This window comes from Notolepis coatsorum (genome assembly GCF_963971535.1).
Source record: "Notolepis coatsorum genome assembly, chromosome: 4".
NCBI lineage: Eukaryota > Metazoa > Chordata > Actinopteri > Aulopiformes > Paralepididae > Notolepis > Notolepis coatsorum.
Window position 1 is genome coordinate 21,947,636 of NC_140168.1, and position 22,461 is coordinate 21,970,096.

At 46.7% G+C, this 22,461-nt stretch overlaps 1 protein-coding gene across 2 annotated transcripts; it reads right to left on the minus strand.

Annotated features, from left to right (window-relative positions):
- Positions 1–361: 361 nt before the first annotated feature.
- clspn (claspin) lies at positions 362–18,465 on the minus strand (the record flags this gene model as incomplete). Of its 2 annotated transcripts, none has more annotated exons than XM_084312616.1 (18): positions 18,269–18,465; positions 16,561–16,687; positions 14,754–15,169; positions 14,437–14,589; positions 12,282–12,353; positions 11,943–12,015; positions 10,939–11,041; positions 9,849–10,405; positions 9,167–9,361; positions 7,974–8,137; positions 7,642–7,835; positions 7,276–7,328; positions 5,473–5,657; positions 1,893–2,385; positions 1,158–1,218; positions 920–1,016; positions 671–792; positions 362–527 (listed from the first exon to the last, which is right to left on the minus strand). In XM_084312616.1, the coding sequence occupies exons 1-18, from the start codon at positions 18,326–18,328 to the stop codon at positions 362–364; spliced, it is 3,291 nt and encodes a 1,096-aa protein (XP_084168742.1). In that variant the 5' UTR covers positions 18,329–18,465. The 2 variants fall into 2 exon arrangements, with proteins under 2 accessions (XP_084168742.1, XP_084168741.1); XM_084312615.1 differs by having other exon boundaries at positions 5,473–5,660.
- Positions 18,466–22,461: the final 3,996 nt, after the last annotated feature.

Genomic DNA, 22,461 nt, shown 5'->3' on the forward strand with positions numbered 1-22,461 from the left:
GGATCTATTTTTCAGCTGCCACTCACATGGATATAATATACATATAGATATAATAACATTATGTGATCATCAGTATAAACTGGGTGCATTTCTCAGCTCCCACTCACATGGATATAATATACATATATATGTAGATATAATAGCATTATGTGATCATCAGTATAAACTGGGTGTAGTATTTCTCAGCTCCCACTCACATGGATATAATATACATATATATGTAGATATAATAACATTATGTGTTCAGTATAAACTGGGTGTATTTCTCAGCTCCCACTCACATGGATATAATATACATATATATGTAGATATAATAACATTATGTGATCAGTATAAACTGGGTGTATTTCTCAGCTCCCACTCACATGTGGATCTTGTTGACCTGGTCGTGCAGCTCCTCGTCAGAGGGCAGATCGTCCAGAAGCTCCTCTTCCTCGTATTCACTCTCTCCCTCGCCTTCCTCATCGTCGCTGCCCACGTCGCTGCCCGACAGCTCAGCCTCCGCCTCCAGATAGTCCGTCAGGTGCCTGGGGATGCAAAGCGCGGTAGAAAAATGACTTAAAAAAATATATATATATATAATAAAAGCCATTGAGGATTTGATGTCTTGACATTCTGTTCAGGAAAATGAACAATGAGGGGGGAAATGAGTGATTCCTGTTCTACTTACATCCTCTTCTTTTTCTTCTTCTTTTCTCGTTGGGGAGTAAACACAGCCTGTATCTCCTCCTCCTCCACCTCGTTCTCCTCATCCCCCTCTTCTCCAGCCTCCTCCTCCTCCTGATTGTCCTCCTATAAAGCCAACGGTTATTAAAACACATGTTGTTGGAAGCAGAAAGACTTCACAAGCAGGTGTGCACAGAGGTACCAGGAGACAATCAAACAAGGCAGACAGACCAACGTACACACACACACTTACCTGTTCACTGTGGCTTTCCACATCTGATAGAAGTCGGAATTCACAGTCTCCTTCCTCCTCCTCCTCCTCTTCCTCCTCCTGCGCAAGCGTCTTCGCACTGAAGCAAAATAGTACAAATTCTCTTTAGTTGACAATGAATATCCACAAGTAAAATGCTCTATTCCTTGGCAGTGGACTGAAGTAATGAGTGAAGGACATGTCAGGGAGAGACGTCTGAGGACACGTTATAGAGACGTACCCGTGTTCACCAGCTGAAGTGTGAAGCGCGGGACTTGAAACGGGCCGACGGAGAGACACATCTGACGGAGACGGAGAGGAGAAACATCATCAACACGATGAACCGAAGAGACACACACTGCCGCTACAAACTGAACCGTTCAGACGGAGAGAGCGATGGTTTCAAATGAACAATGGTCTCGAAATGTATTATTCGTTGTTATTATTATCTAAAGAGGGAACGTAGTGGTCGTAGAGTACTTTCAGGCGATGCAACGCTGTTATTTAGATTATCATGGGGCGACAAGTGGCTCGGGAGGTAGAGCAGTCGTCTGGCAATCCGGAGGGTGCCCGCCCGGTTCGATTCCCGCTCCTCCCGGGCAGCGTGTCGATGTGTCCTTGAGCAAGATACTTAACCCCCTAGTTGCTCCCGATGAGCAGGTTGGCACCTTGCATGGTTGCCTCCGCCGTCGTTGTGTGAATTTTTTAGTGAATGTGTGAATGAATGGGTAAAATGTGAGGAACAAATGTGAGGAACAAATTGTAAAGCGCTTTGGATAAAAGCACTATATAAAAAAGCAGCCATTTACCATCATCAACTGCAAAATACACGAACTGTCAAAGAGAGTTTCAAAAACAGACTTGTACGGTTCGTCATCTGAAGGGTTCAATTGACCCCGTTCCACTTCCTCCGTCACGCTAAGGAGGAGGCGGGGCTAGAAATTGGTCAATTGAGCAGATCCTACAGCACACTCACCTGGACAAGTGAATTTGCCCGAGCAGAGCCCCACCAGTTCATCCATGTCACGGTCCTCCCTCTCCTCCCCGCCCTGGGTGGTGGGGAACGCCCCCGAGCACAGCCCCAGCAGCTCCTCCTCCTCCTGCGTGGCGCCCCCGAGTCTCAGTGTCCCCCGGCCGCCCTCCCGCCCCGTGGTGAAGCCCCCCGAACACAGCCCCATCAGCTCGTCCATGTTGGCGTCCATGGCGTTCTCGTCCAGACTGTCCAGGATCAACTGCCTCTTGTGGGAGCGGGGCGGCGCGCCGGTGCGGTGGGGGCCCACGTTGAGGAAGCCGTCGGCGTCCAGGAGCTGGGAGTGGGTGTCCTCCTCCAAGGAGAAGCCGCGGGGGCCCAGGGCCGCACCGGCCCCCAGGGCGCCCCCCGAGTCGGCGCCGGGGGAGGGGGGAGCGTAGAGGTCCTGGGAGTCCTCCACTGGCAGCGAGAGAGAGGGCTCCGACAGTTTGCCCGAGCTCTAAGAAGACGGGGGAGGAAGAGAAAATGTATTGAGACCTTGTTGTGGAACAATGCTGATATACAGTTAACACATTGAGTGCCAGCAGGGGGCGCACTATTTATCGCTTGAATGCCAGCCTTTTTGGACTGATTTTCCGATATTTCATGATTTCCGCGGAGCTATATTTCTATATTATGGCTATGTGTCTAATACGCCCGTCGCTTATCAATGACTTGCTTGCAGTCAACATGTACAAAACGGATTGTTTTTTTCATCGGTACATTTCCGTTTTATACCGTTTTGAAAAACTGAAGTTTTTGGAAATTACTAGGGGGAAAAGATTATTCCGTGATAATAGCTCTTTAGTGGAATACACAACACACGCCTATTTATGAATCGTTTTCAAATAAACGCTAGATTATCGATAGTATATGTGTACTTATGCACGCTAGAGAAGCGGGCTGAAAAATCGATTATCTATGACCTGGTCAGCGCTAACGTCATACACGCACATACACACATATGGGACACGTTGCGAAATGTGTGAAAAAAACATCCGATTAGCCCAAGACTGGTAACATAGATTCCTTACATCAGATGTTCTGCAAAAAGATTATTCCAATTCCTGATCGTCATTCCAAATATCGATCACGTTTATTGATCCAACGTTGGGTACTCGAAACAGATAATCCACGCTGCTCTGAGGGTCCACAATTAATCCGATAGTCTCAGGTTACATGCCTGAGAAGTAAAATGTGGATTCCGTTTAATTTTTTCCCCCCATGCATTTCAATTGAGTCCAATCCAATGGGGAGACGATAGGGGGCGGTATTTTCCCTGTTCGAGCTCATAGACAGTCCCAATGATAACGTGAGGCTAGATGGATATCGCTAATAAAAGCAACAACGATTACCAACGAGATTTCTCGTCATTGGCACTCAACGCATGGCATGAAATAACGAGATTTTTTCGCTTTTGGTTTTTAAGAAAATAGTTTGTAAAGCTATTTTTGAAAACTACAAAAGGTGAATAATACTGTTTATTTGCAAATTTCTTTTAGAATACTGTTTTAGAGTCTTACATTTTGTTAAGAATATAGGACAGGCATGTATGAGCATTATGCTTCAGTAGTCTGTACCTTTTCAGTCACTGTAAAATCAAATATTGTTAAATGATTATGGTGTGAGATTAGGGCTGGGCGATATGGCAAAAAATCATATCGCGATAACGATATGATAATGTTATCATATCATTCGATATCAATAATTATTGAAATTGTTAAGTTAAAAAATTCTTTTTTTATAAACAACAGATGTATGTTTATTTTGCAGCAATACTTTGTCGTTGCCGCCATCTTTAGTGTTACATCCCCTCACACTCTTTTCTATCTTTTGGCGCTTTTTTGGTGGACAAACCACCGCACATGTGCACCATGACTCGTGACTGGAGTCTAGCTCTGCTAGCACACATAGCCTACTGTGTACAGACGGTTTCAAACTGTATTTTAAATTAGAAAGCAAACAAAATAAATGGACAAGAGAAAAAGAAATCTCAATTTGGTCAGTATTGTCATTTGGACAAGCAAAGCCATTACTTTAAGTTGCAGGCAAGAAAGACAAGTCTGTCCACTGTCTCTGGTTTTAAAACTGCCCTGTTGCAGGTAAAAAAAAATATATATATATATATATATATATATTCTTTATTTTTTTCCCGATTTTTTTTCTTTTCGATATCGATTATTAAAATATATCACGATATTTATCATTATATCGCCCAGATGATGACTGAATAAACTACTACTACCTCAGACCAATGTTCTTTGGGTCACAGACCACCCCCCCCCCCCCCCCCCCCATGTGAGAAGAGAACAAGTCGTTTGTAAACGGCTCTGGGTTTTACAGGACGACACTAAATGCCTCAATGTGAGTGAAAACAAGCATGAAACCATCCAGACCGGCGACGCAACTATGTCAGTGGCTTGGATGTGAGAGAAAGTGGTCACACTTTGACAAACTGTAACAAAAACTGACAAAGGCAGCTAACCGTTGATAGCCGCTACTCATGCGTGGCAGGGTATATCATCCCTACATTGAGTCTGTTATTATGGGAAGCATTCCTTAATCCCTCTGGCATTCCGTGCTCCGATCAGAGCCAAGCCATCCAGGGACAGCTGTTCCACTTGTGTCGAGGGGCAGCCAGCGGTAGCCTGTGTAGCCAACGCTAGCCTGTGTAGCCAACGCTAGCCTGTGCAGATCAACGCTAGTCTGTGCAGCCAACGCTAGCCTGTGCAGATCAACGCTAGCCTGTGTAGCCAACGCTAGCCTGTGTAGCCAACGCTAGCCTGTGCAGATCAACGCCAGCCTGTGTAGCCAACGCCAGCCTGTGTAGCCAACGCCAGCCTGTGTAGCCAACGCCAGCCTGTGTAGCCAACGCCAGCCTGTGTAGCCAACGCCAGCCTGTGTAGCCAACGCCAGCCTGTGTAGCCAACGCCAGCCTGTGTAGCCAACGCCAGCCTGTGTAGCCAACGCCAGCCTGTGTAGCCAACGCCAGCCTGTGTAGCCAACGCTAGCCTGTGCAGATCAACGCTAGTCTGTGCAGCCAACGCTAGCCTGTGTAGCCAACGCTAGCCTGTGTAGCCAACGCTAGCCTGTGCAGATCAACGCTAGCCTGTGCAGCCAGTCAGCTTTGCAAACAGCTCTGTGCACTGGGCCACAGTGAGCTCTGACTGAAACGAGGCAAAGTAGCAGCCTGGTAGAAAATGTACGTCGCCTCGCTATGATGAAGCCATTTGTCACATTTAAATGATAAAGGGCTTTTATCCAAAGCGCTTTACAATTTTTGTTCCTTACATTCACCTAGACACTGACGGCGGAGGCAACCATGCATGCAAGGTGCCAACCTGCTCATCGGGAGCAGTTATGGGGTTAAGTGTCTTGCTCAAGGACACTTTGACACGTTGCCCGGGAATCGAACCGGGAACCTTCCGACTACCAGACGACTGCTCTACCTCCTGAGCCATTGTCACCCATTTAGTGTGAGGCACAAAAAAAAGGTCAACAACAGCTTCAGTACAAAAGGTCCATAAAACCGATGCGGGTGAGTCACCTTGGAGGCGGAGCCGAGGAAGCTGGGTCTGAAGAAGCAGGGGGAGGGCGAGCGGAAGGCACTGGTGGTGAATACGCCCCTTCCTGCCGTGCGGTTGATGGGCTGGTAGGAGGGGAGCATGGAACCAATCAGCTCAAAGCTGCCGTTGTGGCTGTACTCCTTCATCAGGGACAAGGAGTTCTCCTCTTCTGGAGAAGACAGGGGAGGGGAGAGTCAGTGGGTCCAAGCCAATACAGTTAAATAGAGAAAGTAAAACCTTATGTGACCACACACACACACACTAGGGATGCACCGATCCGATATTGATATCGGCCCAGATATCACTAAAATAGGTAAAAAAAATTATATATATCGGATTAAAAAAAAGTGTTCATAAGAAATAAAATAAGAAATAACAATTCGGTACATTTATATCTATGTGTTAATTTGTTACATTTAGTTTCACTAAGTTAGGAAAGTTTTAAGTTAAGCCTGATTGTTGCCTTTCACAAAATAATGATCCCAGTCTCTTCCACACAGTGAGGCATACAGTTAATTGAACAATGGGTATTTACATTTACATTTAGCTGACGCTTTTATCGAAAGCGACTCTCCAAGTTATGTACGACAAGTCATCAGGAAGGGCACAACTCTTCAGCTGAGTAACAATGATCATCAAAGTGTTGAGTGCTACAGTGTAGGTTAGTTTATTAGGACAAGTGCATGACAGTAAGGTTAGATTATTATTATTATTATTTTTTTTTTTTCATTTCAGATAATGGTATCGGATCGGTACTCGGTATCGGCCGATAGCCAGGTATCGGGACTGAAAAAGTCGGATCGGTGCATCCCTAACACACACACACACGCATTGAATTAAACTGAACCTTTAACGGTCGCCGTCGGTTGTGTGATAGTAAAGGGTTAACCTTCTGCCGTGTGGCAGTGAAAGGGTTAACCGGCTGTCGTGTGGCACTGGCAGTGAAAGGGTTAACCGTCTGTGTGTTGTCACAGTGAAAGGGTTAACCGTTTTGGCAGTGCGGCAGTGAAAGGGTTAAGGAACAAGCCAACATTATGGGAAATGCGGTTACCGTCTTCTCCAGAGTCAGACAAGAAGATGAGATACCAATCTCCTCTCCGTGCGTTCAGTAGAAAGCTATGCGGCTGTAAGCTAGCCTAGTAGCTTAGCACAAATTAATGGAAGAGTCAGTGTTCCTTTAAATTGAAAATGGAGCATCAACAGAAGCCTGGGACTGGGACGGTCCCGATTACCAGCGCGTGTGCTTCAAAGCTTCAATAGTAATTATCAGTGAATGATCAAAGCTAAATTTTTCGGGCAGATGAGAATGGACAGGTTTTCTGAACGGTTCTCTCATGACTAAATGTCCATGTCTGAGAAGAAGCGATTTTCAAAAAGAATGTTGGATCATTATATTTCTATGAATCCCTCGTTATGCCAACGTAGGCTACTTTTTGTGGTCAAGACAAAACCCCCAGAAGCGTGAGAATTGTGATTTTAGCATCGATGACCGCGATTGAAGCTTGAAAAAACACATTGCTCCAGACGACTTATGTGTACCACTTACTTCTAGATTCGATTATATTCTTGTATCAATTGGTGAGAAACCTCATTTGTGACGATGCATTAACCTTTTCACTGCCACACTACCAAACGTTTAACCCTTTCAGTGCCACGCGACAGCAGGTTGACCCTTTCACTACCCGTCTGTAGTGTGACAGTACAGGGTTAACCCTTCTGTAGTGTGGCAGTGAAAGGGTTAAGAGCGCGATGGTGATGGCGTTCCAACGCTTCGCTCTACTCACCCATCTTGGCGTCGCTGTCCTGCCCTGAAGGACCCATCTTCCTCACGCCGTCACTGGAAAAAAAAAGAGACCGAGCGTCAACGCAAAGCTTCACCAGCTCTACGCAGATCATGCGGCTCAAAGTTTATGAGTTCCCGGGAATAATTGCATTTTCAAGACGGATCTGCGATTGTAATCTAGTGCCGTCTCTCCACAAAGCTCCAACTTCCATTACAGAAGATGTGTGGACGTCGACTATTCACAACAATGCAATTTACATAACCCATAAGAACGCCGCCTCCGCATACACTGACCCACTGCGAGAGGAGTGCACGCACACACACACACACAGACCCAGAGCAGGAGTGCACACACACACACACTGACCCAGTGCGAGAGGAGGAGTTCCCAGGGAACAGCATCAGCGAGTAGTCTGTGAGGAGGTCAGGGGGAGGAGACTGTCTCTTCAGCCCAACAGGAGAAGGACTCCTATTGTCCCGTAAAGCACTGCCCTCCTCCTCCTCCTCTTCTTCTTCATCCTCTTCCTCGACATCACCACCTCCCAGTAAGTCGTCCACACCCTGGGGGGGGGGGGGCAGAGGGGAGAAAGGTGATCAGGGTTAAAGGGGCTTGTCCTGGCGAAGAGAGTCTGCGTTGGGTCCCGGCGCTCGTCTAATAACCAACGACGACAAACGCACCGCGCGATTCCACCCTCTCACCTCTTCGCCCTCAGACTCGTCCGTCAGCTCTGCCTCCTCCTCCTCTTCCTCGCCACACTCCTCGTTGTCGAGGCGATGCAGAACGGCCCTGCGCTCCCTCTCCTCCTGCCTCCGCAGAGCCATGGCCTCCTGCAGGCGCTGCTGCAGGCTCAGCAGACTCTCTCCTGCGCACACACACACACCACACACACACACACACACACACACACACCACAAACACCACACACCGCTTAGAATCAGGATGTGATCAGGATATGACTCAACATGTTTTTTGTTTTTTTTAAGCAGGAAATAATGGGAGAGGAATATTGCAAACAACAAGTCGTGTGTGTTTCTGCCAAAAAAATTGGAACTCACGTCCCTGTAGATTTAAAAATCAGTGGAGTGAAAATACCCAGTCAAGTTATTGTGTGGAAAAGGATGCATTTGTAAGTGTAAATAGTAAATACTATGACTATTTGACCCTCGCCGATACAGACTTCCACACGTCTGCTGCGAGAGAGGAAACCCGCGTGGCGTCTGAATTATTAGAGGAGCGGCCGGGACCCGACAACACAGACCCTCTTCAACCAGGACACGCCCGTTTAACCCTTTCACTGCCGCACTACAGAAGGTTAACCCTTTACTATCACACTACCGAGATAGTAAAGGGTTAACCTTCTGTTGTGTGGCAGTGAAAGGGTTTAACCCGCTGTTGTGTGGCAGTGAAAGGGTTTAACCCGCTGTTGTGTGGCAGTGAAAGGGTTTAACCCGCTGTTGTGTGGCAGTGAAAGGGTTTAACCCGCTGTTGTGTGGCAGTGAAAGGGTTTAACCCGCTGTAGTGTGGCAGTGAAAGGGTTTAACCCGCTGTAGTGTGGCAGTGAAAGGGTTTAACCCGCTGTAGTGTGGCAGTGAAAGGGTTTAACCCGCTGTTGTGTGGCAGTGAAAGGGTTTAACCCGCTGTTGTGTGGCAGTGAAAGGGTTTAACCTGCTGTAGTGTGGCAGTGAAAGGGTTTAACCCGCTGTAGTGTAGTGTGGCAGTGAAAGGGTTTAACCCGCTGTTGTGTGGCAGTGAAAGGGTTTAACCCGCTGTAGTGTGGCAGTGAAAGGGTTTAACCCGCTGTAGTGTGGCAGTGAAAGGGTTTAACCCGCTGTAGTGTGGCAGTGAAAGGGTTTAACCCGCTGTAGTGTGGCAGTGAAAGGGTTAACCGTACCAGGTTTGGCGGCGGACGTCTCCTCCGCTCCGCCCTCCTTGAGCGTCACGGTGAGGGCCTCGGCGAGGAGCTCCTCCTGGCCAGAGGGGGCGCTGCTGTCCTTGCGCACGACGCTGAGCTGCATCGTGCGCTCTCCCTGGGGCCGCGCCACCGGCTTGACGTGGCGAAGGTAGCGCTCCTTCAGAGCCTCCACACCTGGGGAGACCAGAGCTAGTTACTGTGTGTGTGTGTGTGTGTGTGTGTGTGTGTGTGTGTGTGTGTGTGTGTGTGTGTGTGTGTGTGTGTGTGTGTGTGGAGGAGGGGGGGGGGGCATCACTGGATATCACAGGGTGTGATGTGTTGGTATGAGTAGAGGTGTTTGTGTTTAGCCGGCGGGAATCGTAGAGGATTCTGAGAACTTCCGATGTGTGACCTCCTTCAGGATTACTAACATGTGACCTCCTTCAGGCTTAGTAAATGTCTTAAACTGTGTTTAAAGTGTGAAGCAAAAACCATGCATCTTCAAACAATCAAAAGAAATAAAAACGTTCTTTCCTCCTGCCAACTGATGCCTCGCGTTCTCTTTTGACGTTTTACTATACCACTGGTTGGGGCGTGGCGGTCCCCGTGTCATGAACCACGCGGTGCTAAATCAACGTCAACGGCGAGTAAACTAAATGAACCTCAATGAACCTCCGCTCACCGGGGTTGGGCGCAGGGGGCTCCAGGTGAACGAAGAGCCCGTCGTCAGCGGGGAGTCTGGCGATGGGCGGAGGGTCGAGCCCCAGCTCCCGCAGCCTCGCCAGTCTGTCCTTCTTGGGCTTAGGGGGGCCCTGTGCCACAGGCTCCGCAACACTGGCAGCCAGGGGCCGGTCCAACACAACATCCCCAGGTCTAGCCCCCGTCAGAGGGTCGGCCGAGGCCCCCGTCTGGCGAGGCTCGGGTTGACCTGTAGGGGGTTCGACTTCCACGTCTTCGTCCGTCGGCAGGGTCTCGGTGAGACTCTCCGACAGGTAGAGCATCGGGCCCGAGTCCTGGCTGCAGGGATGCAGGGCGGCAGGTGGATCTCTGGCCTGGCTGTGGCTCTCCTGCTGTGGCGAGGAGGTGGCGGTGGGTAGGGTCTGGATGAGGGCGGTGGAGAGCTCCAGGGAGGGGGAGGAGTCCTGCTCCGCGGCTGGCTGCCGAGGCTCAGTGGGCGGGTCGACAGGAGGCGGAGCGGCTGGGACGGCCTCCCGTATCATGGCCTGGTACTTAGTCGATCTGAGAGGAGAAAACAATAAGTGTGTCATTATTGTTTACGTGTGCAATATGCACACATGTCTGTGTGTGTGTTTGACGGTGCGACCCAACGAGTATGTAAATACTGTATCAGTGTTTGTGTATGCATGTGCACTAGGGCTGTCAAAATTGGCCAAAAATGACATTTGAATATTCCTTCTAAAAAAAGGATGATATTCGATGATACTTTTTTTTTGGTTTTTATTGTTTGTTATTTCAGTTTTCGTTATTGTTGTTACTATGTCCTGTGAAGTCCTGTTTATTGTCGTTATTACTGTATTGTGTGTAAAAAATTGAAAAAATATATATATAAAAAACACAATTCAAATATCAATTTTTACAATCGAGTGTATGTTTTTTTTTTTTTATACAATTCGATTATAAACTCGAATACAGAATATTCGTTTGACAGCCCTAATGTGCACCATGTGTTTGTGTGTGTGTTTGACGGTGCGACCCAACGAATATGTAAATACTGTATCATGATGTGCACCAGTGTGTGTGTGTCTATGTACTTCAGCAGTGCCATGGCAGAGCCCTCTGGTCTGGCTCTCCTCCTGAAGAACTGGTCGATGGTCTTGGGTTGGGGGATGTGGTAGGGCAGACCCAGAGAAGACTCTGCAGAGAGGAACAACACGTTAGAGCGAACACAAGACACGCGGCGATATGAAGGGATTCATTCCAAAACAGCGCAGATCCATTTAGGGAAAAGAAGACTTAACCCACTATTCACTGCCCAATATTTCAGCACAGGATTGTATGACTCATATTATACCTCGGTGTGCATATCGACAACAAACTGAACGGGTCAAAACACGCAGAGGCACTCTACAAGAAGGACCAGAGCCGACTCTACTTCCTCAGAAGGCTGAGATCCTTCAACGTCTGTACAACGATGTTCTACGAGTCGGTGGTGGCGGGCGCCTTCTTGTACGTTGTAACCTGCTGGGGCAGCGGACTGAGAGCGGGGGACGCAAACAGGCTGGATAAGCTGGTCAGGAAGGCCAGTAGCGTGGTTGGGGTGGAGCTGGACTCTCTAGCGGTAGTGGCGGAGAGGAGGAGCCTTGCTAAGCTCCATGCCATCAGGGACAACCCCTCCCACCCACTACACACAGACTTGGCTGACAGGAGGAGCACGTTCAGTGCTAGACTAACACTCCCAAGATGTAGCACTGAACGGCACATTCCGACAGCCATCAGACTTTACAATGCATCACTGTGCCTCACTGAGCACAGGGTGGCAGTTACCATCTTCCTGGACTTTTACTTTTAAAACAACATTGTTCAATATTACACTTACTGTAGATTTCTGTAGATTTTATATTAGTTGGCAGATATACTGTAAATTAAAGTATGAAAACTGACCTCTGACCAGCCTAATGCTCAGATACTGTAAATTAAAGTAAGAAAACTGACCTCTGACCAGACTAATGCTCAGATATTGTAAATTAAAGTAAGAAAACTGACCTCTGACCAGCCTAATGCTCAGATACTGTAAATTAAAGTAATAAAAACTGACCTCTGACCAGCCGCTGGGACTCGCTGTGGAGTTGCTTCATGGCCTCTTTGCTGGCGCGGGCCGCCTTCCTCTCCTGGAAACACGAGAAACAAGTTCAGATAAAAAAGGAAGATTTATTGCACAAAAATGGTATAATTTATACGTGCAATTCAATATTTGCAATCACTGACCATATAGCGATGTTCGGACCATTTGTTACCACAGGGAACATGATTTAATATCTTTCAAGTCACTCACCACTTAGGGTAATGACAAATTCTCACAAGTCAACGGTGGCTTTTGTCATCAAAACGTAAGAAAGTGGAATCGTAAAACATCGAGCCTGCGTGACGTACGTACCACACGCTGTGGTTTCTGTGGCGCCTCTTCGTCGTCGTCATCCCCCTCCTCTTCCTCATTCAGGCGAGGCTCCTGTGAGAAAGAAAATGCTGATGAACATGAAAGGGATGCTCTCCGCCAGCCAGTGCCAACTTTAACATCCCACCGCGTGATTTGACCTAGCTCAAGCCCCGCCCTCATTCCTTGGTCGTCCAAATCACCGCCGTCGCTTCCCTGGAACGCAACAGTAGTGATTGGAGGATCATAAGAGGGGGGCGGGGTTTGAGATGGGTCAATTAAGCTCAGCTCCGGCTTTCACGGGGCATTTTGAGCTGCGACTCTACCACTGAGCCAAGAACAATATGCTGCTTGGGAAGGCAGCGAGGACCAGTACTTACTCACTATCCACCTGATGGGAGAGGACCAGTACTCACTATCCACCTGATGGGAGAGAGGACCAGTACTCACTATCAACCTGATGGGAGAGAGGACCAGTACTCACTATCCACCTGATGGGAGAGAGGACCAGTACTCACTATCCACCTGATGGGAGAGGACCAGTACTCACTATCCACCTGATGGGAGAGAGGACCAGTACTCACTATCCACCTGATGGGAGAGAGGACCAGTACTCACTATCCACCTGATGGGAGAGAGGACCAGTACTCACTATCCACCTGATGGGAGAGAGGACCAGTACTCACTATCCACCTGATGGGAGAGAGGACCAGTACTCACTATCCACCTGATGGGAGAGCGTGTCCTCATGCTCGGCCAACCGCAGCAGCTACCCCTCGTCAATCCTCCCTCCACGCCATCATCCCACTTATAACAAAAGTGTTGCACTCAAGCAGGGCCAGGAGACTGAACCCGGATTCCCTCTTAACCCTTCCACTGCCACACACACTACCAAACGGTTAACCCTTTCACGGCGACAATACACAGAAGGTTAACCCTTTCACTGCCACACAACAGCAGCATGTTAACCCTTTCATTGCCACACTACAGAAGGTTAACCCTTTACTATCACACTACCGACGGTAACCGGGTATATGTTGGTGTTGTATATTTTGTATTTCCATGGTAACCACCTTTACTGATATAAGACATGACATACTGGTGGTCAACTCACTTTAAGCTAGGCAGTCCGGGTTCATGTCAGGGCTGCAGCAGGGGAGCACTCTGTCCTCATCAGTAACAATGCCCCTGTTACGGTGATAAGGACACCGTATAGCCGCGAGTGCCGTCCTTCCGCCGAGACGCTAAACCGAGGTCCTGACTGGTCGTTAAAAGAACCCTATCGTGAAGAGTAAGGGGTTCCCCCGACGTTCCTGGTCAAATTCCCAATCAGTTCTCCGACATCAAGGCCACCTAATAATCCCTCCGCCCTTCATTGGCTGTTATCAATCCCCGTCTCCTGAGCCGTTCAGCCCTTGTGTAGTGTGATGTGTACCTGCCTGGTGCCAGTGTATAGTGCCAAAGGTTGGGTGCTACCAGTGGTGGTGAAGGAGGCAATTTCCACCCTACATTGTGGAGAGTGCTTTGAGTGTCTAGAAAAGCGCTATAGACTATATAAATGTAATGGTCATTCACTCTGTCCTCGTAGGGCTACCCAGAAATGCAATATGTGCAACATTTTTGCCAGGGTTCTCACCCGCACCAGGTCCTGGCACCACATCACCTCCACCCTCATCCACCTCCACTGGCTTCCAGTCAAGTCCTGCATCAATTTCAAGATCCTCCTCATCACCTACAAAGCCCTTCACTCCCTTGCCCCCCGGTACCTAGCTGACCTCCTCCATCCCTACATACCGCCCCGGAGGCTGCGGTCCCCTGACTCCGGTCTCCTCTCCATCCCCACCACCAACATGCGGACTGTCGGTCCCAGAGCCTTCTCTGTTCCCGCACCCACCCTCTGGAACTCCCTCCCTCCAAACATCCGTAGTGCTACATCCCTGCACTCCTTCAAATCCCAACTCAAAACCCACCTCTTCACCAAATTTGTAAATGACTGCCTGATTTCCTTTTTTTCATTTTCTTTCTTTCCTTTTGATTATTATTTTGTCGTTACGTTGTACCCCGTCCCCCTCCCTTAGCGGCCCCCTCCTGTTAAGCGCCTTGGGTCTCCTGAAAGGCGCTATATACATTTAAGATATTATTATTATTCATGTCTTACCCTGTTGTGTTTTTTGACCTTCTGCTTGACAGCGGCCCTGATGGCATCCAGGGACTCTTCCTCCTCGCCGCTGTCGTTCAGACCCGTGTCGAACAGGTCCGAGTCGCCGAGGAGGCAGCCGCTGTCGTTCAGAGCCCGGGGCTGAGGGGCGCCCTGTGAACGGACACGTGACGAGACGCCACGGCTCAAACGTCATTATCCGTCTCGACTACCCGGTTAGTTCTAGTCAATTGAGGTCCCAAGTAAAAAAAATAATAATAATAATTTAAAAACAGTTTGCACCACGATTCACTGATGAAACACAAAGCTCTACAAACCTCACTCGTCTCGGCAAACCGCTCTCCCTTCTTCAGTCTTTCCACTGCTTTGCTGTGCCTCTCCTTTTTCTCCTTGTGCCTCTGGCTCTTCTCCCTTTTATTTCCCGCCTTCTTCGATTTCACCTCCGTCTCCCGCTGCTCCGCCTCGTTCACGTCTGCCGCGCTCTCCGGTTCGCCCTCGTCGTCACTGTCGACCGGGGCGCGAGATATCCTCCCGCCACTCTTCTGCCGCGCCCCTCCTTTCCGCTTCTCCTCCGTCGCCTCCCCGGTCTCCATCTCCTCTCCGCTGGAGTCGGATAAGACCAGCGCTTCGGCCATCCCGATGTCCTTCTCCTCCTCCTCACTGTCGCTGTCCCTGATGGCCTTGCGACAGCGAGGCTTCCTGTGTACGGCGATGTCTTGATCGTCATCAGAATCTGGACAGAAAACGAGGGGTGGTATTATATATAAAAGGCCGTCTTGCTTTATCTTTTACATTCAGTGAGAGGGTGCGGGAGTATGTACGTCGTAAAGCACAGGAAAACGAAATAACTTTAAATCATAGTACCGTGATGATATTGCATTAGGAACTAAACGCTCTCCCTCTCAATGCCCATCTCTACTCGGTGAAGATGGGTGTGTGGAAACGTCCAACTCAAAAGTAAACAGTGGGGGCGACACTGATGACCGCCTCGTTTACACAGTCGAGCGGCAAACGCACCAGCTTGTTAACAGGGAAAGAGTTAATGCAGGAAGAATAGAGCGTGGCATGTTCCGCGCACTCTTAGGGTTTCAAAAGGGATCAAAGACGGTCGACTATGGCGGCCGAAAAATATCCTGGAACACGAGTGGGCAACATGCAGTGAATTCACTGACGCTGTAGCTTCAGAGTCTCCGTGCCAGGAGGTAAAGTGGGAATGCACACGCTTCTCCTAGTTCTATATCATTTCATAGTTTGTATTATTATTATTTGCATTTATATAGCGCTTTTCTGTTTTTCTAGACACTCAAATCGCTTTTTACAACGTAGGGTGGGAATTGCCTCCTTCACCACCACTGGTAGCACCCAACCTCGGGCTACGCAGGCTCAATGGCTGCCATACACTGGCACCCGGCACACAACACACTACACAATGGCTGAACGGCTCAGGAGACAGGGATTGATACCAGTCAATTAAGGGGAAGGGATGATTAGGTGGCCTTGATGTCAGATTGGGAATTTGACCAGGAATGTCAGGGAACCCCCCTACTCTTTACGATAGGCGCCCTCGGTTATTTTTTTATTTTTTATTATCTTTTTCCCCCTCCTTTTCTCCCATCCCACTGTTAGTCGTTATGCCAATTCCCAACCCCCTTCCTGGTTGTTGCGCACCCCCCCCTACTGTTGGTCCGAGAGGCCGGAGACTGTCACATGCTTTCCTCCGACACATGTGCAGCCAGCCGGCAGCCAGCCTGGCCGTGCAGATTCTCACTGGGAGAGTGTAACGTGTGGGAGGCCGCACTACCTCTCACCAGATCCTACCCTCGCTGTGCAGGCGCCCCGACCGAACTGTAGGGGTCGCTGTCCACAACGCCCAGGACCCACCCACGGCTCCCCTACGCCTAACTCAGCCAAACGAGTTAGTATAGCGATCAGCCCGAGCCAAGGCAATGCCGACTCTCCGGGAGTCGAGACCGCAGCCTCTTGCATTGGTGACGAGCACAATCTCCGCTACGCCACCTGACAGCCCGCGTCCTCGGTTCTTTAACGACCGAATTCAGTCAGACCCTCGGTTTTTTAGCGTCTCATCCGAATGTTGCATCACGGCCCACTGTTGTGTTACTATACCTGGCTGCTCCTCTCTGCTGTTGGGAGTCTCTGTGACCACTTCCTCAGCGGGAGAACCCATTCCACTGTCCGAATCACTCGTCTCCGGCGCGGCGGCTGTCTGGATCACTGCTGGGAGCTCTACCGGCTGGACAATGACAGAACAAACAAGAGTACATTCACATGAAAGACATGTCTACTCTGGTTGCAATACATTTACACAACATGGAAGCCATTACGAAATCTGCTGACACGGCTTATTCACTTTCATTGAAGTTGGGATGAGCTTGCAAGTTGCTACTATGTTGTTGTTCAGACATTTTACCCTCAATGCTAAGTAACTAACCAATATCATCGATGCTTCTTACAGCTCTGCCTTAGATGAACATAATAATATCATTACAGTACATGTCGAGTCATGTAACTCAGCGATACAGTACCTCCCGCAGTAATAGGGGAACCCTGATGTAAACAAGACAAAAGTCTTTCTCTGGTCTGCATTGTGTGTATTAAGCCGTACTGTATTGTTGTACCCATTCTGCAATCTGTTAAATAAAGTTCTCATTAATTCATAGGGGAACGTGTTGGACCATTCCGTTAGTTTGGCCCTTGGATCCACTCTTTAAAAACAGGCCAGCGCTCTTGTCATGGCCCGGGTCCAACCACCCACCCAAAATAAGAAGCAGGCCTGTGATCCATTTCCTGTAGTTAAAGAATACTGGGTATTTGGGTTATTGTCATGTTTTTGGTAGTGAAGGGGAAGAGTTGGATGACTGATCTAGAATAATAATAATAATCTAGCCAAACACAAATAAACTGATATTCTTATGACTAGCTTCAGTAGCTTGGTGTACAGACTCTACAGTGATGGTATAATATAATGGTTTAGAATAATGTCAGTGCTAATTTACTTAACTCTTGACTATATTTGCCAATACAATACATTGGTTATTGTCATCCTGTTGAAGTATTAAGAATCCCTATTCGATAGTTGTTTACTTTGCTCATTGCCCTAGAATGTAACCGTTTCCATGTGTAAAAATAAGACTGATCAAGACTCCGAATGTAATTGCAAAGAAGGGGAAATAGTGGTGGAAGAGGTCTTTTCGACATGCAAACACAACCATGGTGGGTTTGAGTCAGAAATGGCTGCAAGTTACTGGCGCCTTGAAATACTAAACAATGAATTTATCACAAAAAAATAGCAATAGCTCCTTTGAGCATTAATACATTTCAGTCACCATGTATTATCAACTTGAAATAAATACTCATCATATACGATTGATAGTAGCTTAATTCAGTTATAAAATGTTCTCTAGTGAAGTCAAAAAGCTGAACAATGACCACCAGGCCAGTTCTACAACAAGCACCCAGCTGGCTAACTTAGCTGATTGATTGAACACTTTATTAACAGATTGCAGAATGGGTACAATACAGTACAGCTCAATATACACAATTGTTAAGGGGATGCAGACCAGAGAAAGACTTTCGTCTTGTTTACATCAGGGTCCCCCATTTTCAATTCATCATCAATTTAGCTTAAGCTAAAGCTAACAGTACAACAAGCTAACAACAACCCATCGCTACTATAGAGATGCTTCAGTTATATTTAACCACTAGATCTGTCTGGGTGTAGTAGTAGTAGTAGTAGTAGTAACTTTAGCTCATGTCTTAACAAACTAACTCATTTAGATATATTAACCCAGCTAACGTCAGCTAGCTCACTCACCTGATGTTGAGATATGGCGAGGAGGCTCATCGTTTGTTGTTTTAAAGAGGAAACCTTCATCCAAATCGGAAGAAGACGACGACGTTTCGTCAAATGATGTCGAACATAACAACAGGGGAAATGTCGATATGGTAAATGTTATGTTATGTGTGAATTTCTTTCTTTAAAACGGTGTGGAAGCTCGTCTCCCTCCCGCCTGTTCTGGTGACTGAAAGGATAGTTTGAGCTTCGCGCGCCCTGACAGCTGCTCCTAGCTGTTACTGGCACGTCATCGTCATTCCGCTTTCCTATTGGTTACGTCGTATAGTTTGTATCGACGTGATCCGCCCACTTCGATGACGCGGTCTTCTCTTGGCGGTGTGTGTGTGTATGTTTTGCAAACCGGGGATGTTCAGTTGAGCGGGGACAGGGGCATCTTTCTTCAGTGTGGTTGTGATTGATTGATTGATTGATTGATTGATTGATTGATTGATTGATTGATTGATTGATTGATTGATTGATTGATTGATTAATTGATTGATTGATTGATTGGTTGATTGATTGATTGATTGATTGATTGATTGATTGATTGATTGAAAACGTTATTAACAGATTGCAGAATGGGTATAATACAGTACGGCTCAATATACACACAATTGTTAAGGGGATGCAGACCAGAGAAAGACTTTCGTCTTGTTTACATCAGGGTCCCCCATTTTCAATTCATCATAACATATATGACACACACAACGATAGACAGTACTGCTACATCTATACATTTATGAGTTCAAGTTTCTTTATTAGTTGTCATACAGAAGTACAGAATACTTTTTTTTTTTTATCCACTTTTTCTCCCATTTTCTATATTTTCTCCCATCCCAATTTCGTATCATCCAATTCAACCCTCCCCTGTCACGAACGCTGTTTCTTGCCTCCCACAAGCCGGCTGCAATGTGGACTAAGTCATACATAGCACAAGTCCCCTCCGGTACTTGAGATAACAGCAGTCGCATCTTTTCACCTGCGCAGCTCGATCTCTCAGTGGCGAGGAGTAACGCGTGGGAGGCTCACGCTGCCCCCGACACTTCCTGATTCTACTGCGCAGGCGCACCAACCGACCTGTAGGAGTCGCTGTCCACAACGCCCGATCCCCACCCATCAGTTTCCCACCCCCTAATACGGCCAATGTGTATTAGTATGAACGACCAGCTAAACTGAAAGCAATGTGGAGCGCTGGGCTCGAACAGGCGAGCCCAGCGTCTCCGCATTCGTGGCGAGCGCCTTGCCCACTACGCCACGTAGCCGCCCAAGTACAGAATACTTTTATACAAAATGCTTCTTTCTGTTACGCTCCAGAGACTGTGCTAGGCAAAATAGATAACATACCAGATTTACAAATACAGTACTGTTTGTGATACAAAAGAGTCTAAAAAAAGAGACTATATACATTTGAGGTTGTACTCATATAGATATATATATCTATGGTGTATGTACTGGGGACATACCGTAGCGTAGACAGGGAGAGAGATACACACACACCGCATTCTCCACTAACCGAATGGACAGAAGAAGATATAAAGAACAAAACTGCACTATCAGGGGTGTAAATCCAGCGGGTACAAAGATAATATATTTTCCCACACCCTTGTTGGTGAAGTGCGATTCTCATTTAATCTCAAATCAGTGGAGGCGTCATGCACACACCCCACCCTAACGTAAAATGGAGATGAAGGTGTTTTTTTTGATAATCGTAAAAACAATATGTCCCAAAGAAAAAGCCCCCTCTGATGAGTGACTAGTACCCACACTACACTGTGTATAGTGGGTGATAGTGGGTGCCACCCACTATACACAGACTTGGCTGACAGAAGGAGCATGTTCAGTGCTAGACTAACACTCCCAAGATGTAGCACTGAACGGCACAGGAAGTCCTTAATTCCGACAGCCATCAGACTCTACAATGCATCACTGTGCCTCACTGCCTCACTGAGCACAGAGTGACAGTTACCATCTGGACTTTTACTTTTAAAACAACACTGTTCAATATTACACTTACTGTAGATTTCTGTAGATTTTTACTGTATATTTTATATTAGAATGTATATACACATAACATAGGAAATGTAAATCCCGGACCGTATTTTATTATTATTATTATTTTATTCTTAGGCTTATTTTATTCTTAGGCTTATTTTTTTATTCTTATTCGTGACTAATTGTTTTGTCTATACCTAAATGTTTACTGTGAGCGATTTGTAGTGCCAAATTTCTCGGGATGATTAAAGTATTTCTATTCTATTCTATTCTATTCTATTCTATTCTATTCTATTCTATACATAAACTGGCTATGGTATTAATGGTATTAACACAATCAACTGTTTATTGAAAGGGAGAGAGCCTTGGCCGGTGGTTACATTGTGCACAAGAAATAGCTCTACTGTACTGTTTTAAATATATATATTTTTTTTTTTTTTTTTTTTTTTTTTTATTATTGCAAAACAAAACTTATTAAAAGTCAGTACTCAACACACAATGTATAATGAAACTTTCAGTAAAGGTGGTTAAAATATATGCAAGTACAGAAACAGGATAAAACAAAAATAGTCAATAATAACATTTTAACCGTATACAGTGTATATCCAGCGAAGTTACAATTATATAAATGTTAGTATATAATATACCCCTAATACCTATTTTCTAAAACCCTACACACATATGCTCCAGCTCAAACCCCCCCCTCCCGGACCCCCTCTTGGATAGTACCTCCATTATCCCTCACTCCTAACCAGACACTACCATTATAGGCTAGCTTTTATTCTCTCCACCACTTCTAACCACATTGACATTTTGGATTCATTGAGCCCCCGAATTCTTGCTGTAGATATTTCTTGATATATCACATCGAGATATGTAAGAAACCACACTTTCCGGCACATTTTTTCCGGTTGAAACCAACGTGATGCGATCAGTTTTTTAGCTACTGTGATACCCGATAAAACCAATCTTTTTAGTTGTGGATTCACTGCAAACTCAAAAACATCATTCAATAGCAATACCGCGGGGTGTACAGGTATATTCCAAAATACGAGTATTGATAATTGTTGGGACACATCTTTCCAGAATGCCTTAACTGGTGGGCAGTCCCAATACATGTGCATAAATGTTCCTTCGTCCCCATTTGTACATTGGGAGCATTTGGAGTCTTGTATAAGCCCCATTTTGCACAGCCTTATAGGAGTCAAGTATGTCCTGTGAATATAGTTCAGATTGATTTGTTGATGATCCGGGTTCCTTGATGTAAGTCGGACATTTGCCCAGGCTCCTTGCCAATCAAAGTCATTTTCCAGGTCTGGTATATCCCTCCTCCAGACATTGTCTAGTTGAAGGGTTTCATACGAGGACGTTAGTAATTGATAATAAAAACCTGATACAAAACCTCCCAATGTATCTCTTTCATAGAAAAATTTGTGGTATCTGTGGTGTTCAATTGGTATGAGTAATGGAACACCGTGAGATCTCATACAAAGTCGTAACTGTATGTAAAAAAGCCATGTGGACTCGGTGAGGTTAAACTTTATGCATATTTCGACATAACTACAGAGGCCCTTGTTATTAAAAATATCCCCTAATGAGTGTATGCCTCTCTCTTCCCATATAGGGAATCTTATAGGTCGTTTTCCCATTAAGAGAGCATTGTTATTGAATATGGGAGTGTGATTATGCCATACTTGAGGGTTAGGAAATTTCCTTTGTGTTTCCCGCCATGTCCTGATTGCATGGGTAATTATTGGGCCAAATTCTCGCTCACAATGCTTGATTGAAAGTTTAGTGTATGCTATGTCTTTCAATCTCTGTGGGGCTACTATGTTTTCTTCTAATTTTCTCCAAGATACCAAAGCCTCGGGGTCAAACCATATCTTCTTCAATGGTCTTAATGTGAAGGCATTTAAATATTTCTTTAAAGACAGTTTTAAAGAGATAATCCAGTTTGTGACATAGGAGCAGTTGTGGTGCAAAGGGGGGGGGGGTGCAAAGGGGGGGGGGGGGGGGGGGTAAGGGGGGGCATAGCAAATCTGCACCCAGGCCCCTCATCATGACCATAGTGTTACTGTTATCGTCGTCCTGTGAGCAGGTGTGGACTGAAACTCTTTGAAAATCAGAATCACGGGCGGCTAAGTGGCGCAGTGGGCAAGGCGCTCGCCACTAATACAGGA